This window comes from Tenrec ecaudatus, chromosome 12 (assembly GCF_050624435.1).
Source record: "Tenrec ecaudatus isolate mTenEca1 chromosome 12, mTenEca1.hap1, whole genome shotgun sequence".
NCBI lineage: Eukaryota > Metazoa > Chordata > Mammalia > Afrosoricida > Tenrecidae > Tenrec > Tenrec ecaudatus.
The window spans coordinates 13964463-13972590 of NC_134541.1; the positions used below are offsets into that span (position 1 = coordinate 13964463).

At 48.2% G+C, this 8128-nt stretch overlaps 1 protein-coding gene across 2 annotated transcripts in view; it reads right to left on the reverse strand.

Moving 5' to 3' along the window:
* ARFGEF2 (ARF guanine nucleotide exchange factor 2) overlaps window positions 1-6804 on the reverse strand; it is a 106885-nt gene extending 100081 nt beyond the window's left edge. For both annotated transcript variants that reach the window (XM_075528616.1, XM_075528615.1), the window contains exon 1: window positions 6503-6804. In XM_075528616.1, coding sequence (XP_075384731.1) covers window positions 6503-6623 — 121 coding nt within the window. In that variant the 5' untranslated portion in view covers window positions 6624-6804. The remainder of the gene's footprint in view (window positions 1-6502) is intronic.
* Between the last annotated feature and the right edge of the window lie 1324 nt (window positions 6805-8128).

Consider the following 8128-nt stretch of genomic DNA (forward strand, 5'->3'; position numbering starts at 1 on the left):
AACCAAAACATGCGTCTTACAAAGAGTCAAGGAATGAAGCAGCGAAAGTAAAGCTATTGTCTAAGATAACTTTGCCAGAAAGACCTGCAAGTATTTTCCTAGCAGGAACCCTGAGCCTGGCTAAATGGCGAAACCTATACACCATCCTGAGCTATTTATATAGGAGACTCCACGTTCTTGCTGACGAAGTACACATTTTCACACACGTTTCCTCTTTTCCATGAAGAATGGCCATCCTGTTTTCCCTAGCACTGCTTTCAGCCTCTCCTCAAGACATTTACAAGGCCAGGATGGAAAGTTCTAAATTGCTCCAATCACCTGGAGACTTGCAAAAAGGTCCACAAACCAACTAACAGAGATGCAGAGAACAACAAGCATGCAGTCCCTTCTCCTTTACACTGCTGACTACAATGCTTCTGACATTTGACAGATTATCAACCAGGGGCCAGGAACTTTACCTTCAGTAAAGCACTAATAGGTTGGTGGTTTGAACCCACCAGCTGCTCTTAGGGACAAACTGTGGCAGTCTGTTTCCATAAAGATTACAGAATTGGGATAATTTTATGTCCTACATGAGTCTCTATGAACCAGGATCAACTCAGCAACAGGTACAAGTAAAAGTAATGTACCTACTACTTGACTAGGTGAGTTCTCTTAGCCTTGATAGAAATCCCATGACAGGCATTATCACCTAGGAAACTAAAGGTTAAAGAAGGTAAATTATAAATCCAGAAACACGTGCCTATCAACAAGCACAGTTTCAAGTTCAGTTCTCCACAAATAGCTAGATTGAACTAAAGATGATGATTCTCCTACAGAGGATCTCTTCCTGAAGAATGATCAAGAAAACTGTGCAACAAAAAGTGAGCTGCCAGGGTCAATCGGATCCTGGGCTTTCTCAGAACCTTTGTGATCTCTAGATCTCTTAAAGAAAATAACTCAAAACACCAGATTTGGACCACATTAATGGTTCCATTCAGTAGGCTCACTGGTTAAGTTGTTGGCTACTTGGCTGTTTAAACCCACCCACAAATTCTGGGACGGAGTTTGTCTGCGATCTGCTCCTGTAGAGATGACAGCCGAGAAAACCCCGTGGGGCAGGTCTATGTCACCTGAGGCATCTAAGGAATGGACTCCAGGGCACCCCACAATAGCAACAATGTGCTGCTTTAGGAAAATTTTTGGTATTTTCTAAATTTCACTTGGGTTCTGCCTATTGGTGAAGTTGTTTTTAACCTATCAAAGCAGAACGCCAGCAACAACAACTCTTATCATAGGGTGGAAAAAGCAAATTTCCCTATCTTATATACACGTTAACTTCAATATTTTATGCACATTAATGTACAGCTAAGATTTATGAACACACTCTCTCAACTGGCTCCCTTCTCAACATTTAAGCAAGTTCAATGTCTCTTCTATGTTTAATAAAATAAATAAATAACCCAAACCTCCCATGAGTCATGTCTCTCCTTCCCCTTCACATGGCTGCCAAACTTTGGGAAAGAGGTGTCTCCACTCAGCCTATGTTCTTCCCGCCCACTCCTGCCTCAACCCACAGCAATCTGGCATTCACCTCCCTCCGCCACCAAAGCAGCTCAAACGCCCATTGCCAATGACCCACACATCCCTAGGTCCCATAAATTAAACAGCTCAAGTAGCAAAGATGAAGATGAATTTTATAACCTCTCTGTCAGGACAGAGTATGTGTTGTAGCTGGTTCCCTACCTGGCTGTGGGCAGGTTGGTCTCTGAGCCTTGATTTCCCATTGCCTGCTGTGTCCAAACAGACATCAAGTATGTGTCATGACTCCAGAATTAATGAGACGGAAGAGAGAGTCCAAGAATCAGAAACACTACCACAAATGAAACCAGCTCTTCCTCTTTACTTTTTCATAAGGCCCTGTTGGTAGCTATCGTCAAGTCGGCCTCAGCTGACGGCCACCCCATGCACAATCGAGCATATGCTGTACCGTCCCCACGAACGGCTGTGGGCAGAGCTGTTCTGATCCAGGGGCTGAAGTAAACCAAAGGCATATGCAATCAAAGCTGCAAGCAAGGAAAAGTGACTTTTTGACCAAAGGCTTTCCGATACATCTCAAAATTCAGCTAGAGATAATGAAGGCAAATAGTCATTTACTTTATTTTTAAAATAATGGTTAAAGATTTCATACTCCTGTTGCTTCCCACTCACAGCGACCGTACAGACCAGAGCGGCACTGCCCCCACAGGGCTTCCACAGCTGGAATCTTGATGGGTAGCTACTGCCACATCTCCCTACCATGGAGCAACTGGTGAGTTGGCACTGCCAACTCTCACTTAGCAGCGGAGCTCTTATCCACCGGGGCACCTGAAAGACTCAGAGTATTTTACACAGGAGAGCAGCCAAGGAAGGAAAGGAGCGGCTATGACATGGTGAGCCAAAACCGACCCGGCAGCAATGGTTCAGAGGCGGGGCGTTCACAACACCGATTTCATGAGTTGGAATTCTTGGCCAACTGATTTCACTTCCCTAAGCCTCAGTGGGAATGAATACATATAAACTAAACTGCATACAAAACTTACTGCACTGAGTCAATGCCGCCTTAGAGCGACCCCGCCCTCCCCAGGCCCCAGTGGGTTTCTGAGACTATAGGAGTAGAAAACTTCATCTTTCTCCCGAGGAGCAGCTGGTGGTTTTGAGCAGCCAACCTTGGGGATCACAGCTTAATGTATAACCACTACACCACTAGGGATCCTTTCATGTAAAACAGAGTATTTTATCTGGAATGTAGAAATACTTAGTATAGCTAAAAAAAATTTTTTTTAAACCTCACTGCTATCAAGTCACTTCTGACTCAGACTGATCCCACGTGACATGCTCCATTACAGGAATAGAAGCTTCCAACTGCTGACCTTGCAATTAGCAGCCCAGCTTATGACCTGCTATGCCATCAGGGCTTAGTACATAGTACATATTATATAGATGTCATCTACCTATGTGATTTTAAAAACTCACTCATTTTCCTATGTAAGGACTAGGAAGAATGACAGTTGGCAATTACGGTATACAGCACTTAGCCCTTACTGAGCACTTGGTGCGTATTAAATTATTAAATGAGATACATTTCATAGCATGCATGTGAAAAGAAGACTGTTAGAACTCAGTTTTCCAGATTGCTGACAAATTTTTCCATACCCAATTTAAAAAATTTAGATTATCTTGTCACATCTCCAAACTCCACATCATTTTAGAGTAGAAATAACATTTAAAGAAAGATCATGGGAGAAAATGTTTTTTTAATAAGGTAGATATAAAAGAATTTTATACAATTTTAAGAATACATTTATGTTCCCCAAGAGAAGGCTAGAGGGTTCAAGAGGATTAGTATATATGGAAGCTCCATTAACAAAGGGGGGGAGGGCTGTGACTCCTCTGGCAGGCAACCTGGTTTTCAAAAAGGTTGGAAGGACACCATCTCTGAATTGGCCAGTCCTTATCTAGGCATTTTGGCATTTAGTGCAGATGAATCACTGTTATTCCTCCAAACCTGCTCTATCCTCATCCTCACTGCTTACAAGGGACAACACTGAGCTTATCAAGTTAATATTCCAATAAACACAGCCATTTCATCAAGTAAGAACTATGGTGGTGTAGGTTTATGTGTGGGGCTGCTAACCTTGTTTGAATCCACCAGCTGCTCAGTGGTGGAAAGATGAGGCTGTCTGCTTGTATCAAGGTTTATAGCCTTGGAAGTCCTAGTCCCACCCTGTCCAACAGGGTCTCTAGGAATGGGCAGTGGGTTTTATTCTGTTGTTTAACTAGGCGATTTCATTCATATTTACTACATCTACAAACCAAACAGAGCAGCAAATCACAAGAAACCAAGAGAGGTTGCCAACACTGAGCCAGTGTGTTCTTTACTTCAGTAGTCTCAGCTTAAATTCATCTCAAGAAAACCTTAAGCAGCAAACCTTTGTTGAGCACCTACTATAAGCCAATGCTTCCAGTAACATGTGCAGTAACTTGTCTTTATAATAGCTCTCTGAGAAAGGTAAGAAATGGACTAACTTATTCAAGATCTCAGAGGCAGAGAATGGGAAGCAGAGTGTGAATGCTAGCAGCCTTTTATCCAGAGCCCGAGCTCCTAACCTCTACTATCTAAAGTCCTCGCAATTCTGATCCCCACCCCCAACACATCACTATGGGTGAAGGCCTATCACGGAAGCAGTTTCCTCTGTCATCAGAGTGTGGTTCAGCTTTGGGCCATCGTTAACAGTTTCTCTTATTAAAATCAACGATAAACGACACATGGCAACCCCTATCATGCTGGTCAGCTGCAATGCTTCTTACACTGGTGGGAGACCTGGGGTGGATTCTTGGCTACGACTGTATCTCATGCACAGCTGCCCCTCATCTGTCAGTGAAGGTTTGTATGTTGCTTTGAAGTTGAACAGTTTTCAACAAGAACTTCCAGACAAAGATGGACTAGGAAAAAAGGCTTGCTGATTCATTTCCAAAGGGCAGCCAATGAAAACACTCCTATCCTTACTGATCCTAGGGTTGGTGCAGGACCAGCTAGCCTTTTGTTCCTCCGCACATGAGGTCCCCATGAGCAGGGGATCAACGCAACAGCAACTACGAGCAAACTACTTCTTAAAGCTCACTGAATGTGCATTCAACTATTTGGGTTGGACAGATAGACATGAACTTCTGACACAGTTAAAGCTATGATCCTTCTGGTCCATCTGGCAATTTTAAGGGAAAGTTCCAAACATGCAGGGCACATTTAGGTGGGGATTCCACATTGAGCAGCTTTCTGAAGGGCAAATGACAACATTTCGTCCAATATGTATTTTGAAACTTCCTCTTAAAAGTACTACTAGAAAGGATGGAGCCCAGGGTAGATTTCAAAGTGGTTACAAGCACAAAGCTTTTGCCTGACCAACAAACTACTTTTTAGTAGTTAGCCTGCACATCCTTATAAAACATAATTTAGTCGTTCGTGGTCATCTGAATGAAAAAGCTCTGAATCTAAATCTCAGTCGATTCCTACCGTTAAGCCTGAATTTCACGTGAGGTCACTGTGAGTCAGTATTGATCTGAGCGTCAATAACACAACTGTGTCCCGATCATTTAGGCAACAACAGTGTTGCTATCAATAGGGGTCTAGACCCTGCCCAAAATATCCCGATGAAACACATGGGCTCTGTTCTCCCAAGAAACACAAACTTCAAACTCATTCCCAGGCCTCAAGAGAAGAACCCCTGTACCACATCTTGTACGAAAAGAAAGGGGATGGTGATAGTTACCTGGAAATCTGTGACCAAAAAAAAAAATCAAGACTTCCATTTTCTCCATTTGTAAAGAAAAATAGGGTCTTTGAAAAGATTCCAAGGCCAAGCCATGGCAGAGGCGAGTTCACTCAAGGGCCGCTCTGGTCAAATGGATTCATGCCACCACCCTCGATGCTTTTCCCCAGGAATTCCACAAGGGGGCCCTTTCCTGCCTTTCAGTACTCCGCTCAAATGTCACGCCTCTGAAAAGTAGCCCCTGGGCCCTTGTCCACATCTTGTCATTTCATGCCAGTATTTATCAGTATTCGAAAATACTTCATTCACTGTTACTCTGTTATCTCCCTGACGACAGCATAAACTCCGTAAGATCCGGGCCATTGTCTGGCATGTTCCCAATTGCCTACCACAGTGCCTGGAACACAGTAGGTGCTTGTTAAATATGTTATTTGTTCCAGCAAAGCATGAAACTAAAAGGATGACGCTGTGGGGGACAACTACCTGGAGCTTTAAATAGCTGTGCGTCAAGGTTCTCTCCCTCTTGCCATAATCTGCAGATCTAACCGATCAGCAAATATTTACTGAGCATATGCTATGTGCCAGATATTGTTTTAAGTATAGGGCTGAGGGTTGGAGGGTTATAATAATGGAAAAGACTGGCAAATATCTCGGCCTTCATGGACCCCACATTTCAGTGAACCGAAGTAGAATAAGCACATTTCTTGCAACCTACAAGGCCTGGGAAAGTTCAGGATAATCCTCTATTTTCCTTCCTGGAGGCAAACTGCTATGTGAGATCAGCAAATCAAAGGAAAACCCCTATAAAGCCAGCCTCAGGGGTTCCCCCAAACCAGTTGGGCAGCTCTTCCCACCAGGAGAGGCCAGTTAAGTCGAAAACTTAGCGCACGGGCTGCTGCTTTGGAGGGCTGAGGGAGCGAGAGGGCAGGAACCAGGAAGCCGGAGGTTAAAGTACTCGTGGCAAGAGCCCTGGACGGGGAGTCTGGGGGACCAGCCCTAGCTGTCCCCAACGGGCTCGGTGACCTTGGGCCAGTCCTGAGCTTCCCCGGCATCAGTTTCCCCCCGAGCAGCACAACCAGGAGGAAGTAAGGCAGGGTGGGATTCGGGGTCCAGGGGCGGGAGAAGCGGGGACGAGGCGGCCGGACTGAGGCCGAGTAGGGTAACGGCCGGCGTGGGGGAGCCAGGGCGGGGCCGGGCCGGGGCGGCTCACCCACCGAGCGCCACCTGGCAGGCCCTGCGCAGCTGGGAGTGCTGGGGCCGCTTCACCTCCTTGTCGGCCAAGATCTTCTCCAGGGCCCGGGACACGAACATGCTCTTGGTCTGGCTCTCCTGCATTGCCCCAGCCCGACGAGGGCTGGCAGCCCCGCGGGCGGACGGCGCGCACGAGCGGGCGAGCGAGGCTGCGGGCCCGGCGTCCCGGCCGGTACCCGCCGCGTCCGTCCGCGCCGCCCCGTCAGGAAGCGACGCCGCGGCCCCACGGCGCCGCCATGTTGGAGGGCGTCACGTGACCACGTGACTGGTGGAGCCGCTCCGGCCGCCGCGCGTCCGTCGACCCCGTGACCCCGGCGGGGCGGGGCCTGCGCTGGGGGCGGGGCGGCGTCGGCCCGGCCCGAAGAGGCGGGGCTGAAGGCGGAGACCGCAAGGAAGCCGGGCTGTGAGGGAAAACAGAGAGAGCCGCGAGGTGGTGACGGCCTGAGAGGTGAGGGCGAGGAGGATGGACGTGGAGGTGGCGGGATCAGAGATGAGGAAGGAGGAGACGAGACGGGAGGAAAGAAGGGCGAGGAAGGGATGAGGCGAAGCCCCGAAGAAAGACCGACCCGGGGTGGGGGGAGGGGCGCGAGTGGAAAGGGCCGCGGGGGGAAGAACCGAGGAGGAGAAGGGAACGCAGAGAGAAGACGGGAGTGGAGAGGCGCTAAAAGGAGGAGACACGGAATTCGGTGAAAAGGAGAAGAGAGGGGGATGTCGTGGAAAAAGATGGTGTGAGGGGAGGAGGTGAGAACGAATGGAAAGAAAGCTTGCCAGGGAATGGAGAGAGAAACCGGGAAGGGGAGTAGGAGATGAACGGAAAACGGCGCGAGAGGGTGTGTCTGTGGACAGTTTGCCCTCAACCTTCACCGTGCCCATTGGCAAAGCACCCAGCATCCACGCCGCTCCCCCCCCCCGCCCCCAGGGACCACAGTAAGTCCAGCTCACTTCTGCTTCTGGAATGCCATGTCTCCACCAGCCCACCTCGGGAGTGTAGGCGGCTAGTTTCATAAACCCGTGCTTCCTCACAGTGCCCTGAGTGGGCCGGGCATGTGTCCTGCCTTTGACCAGATGGAATGGAGGGCGCCAGTGGCACACAGCCTGCAAAATGAGGGTAAGGAGGTGTCTGACACCAAGGCACCTGCCGCTGCTGAACACACTGCAGTGATTGGTGCTGTCCTCTGGACCCCTTCCTTATTCATCTCCCCCAAAGGAGAACCTTGTACAAGGACAAGCCCCCTTCTTGCAAACCTCCCAGGCAGGTGAGCTCAAATGCTCAGGTCCCAGCTCAAGTACCTACCTCCTCAGGAAGGCCCTCACTGACCACTCAGCCCCCCTCTCCTACTTAATGATCTTTGTAACATTTTTTTGACCTGTTGTCTACTAGAGCGTGGGCCACAGAAATGCCAGGCTGTATCCCATAGGGTGTCTTCTCCCTGGCCTTTACAATGTGAGTTTGCAGCTCCTTTTACCAGAAGATTGAGTATATTTCTCTACCTTCTTCAGTCAAGATTAGCCTCTGACTTGCTTTGGCCTATAAAATGTGTTTGTTCCGCGCACCATCTTTCAGAATGTGAGCGCCATGAGCACACAGC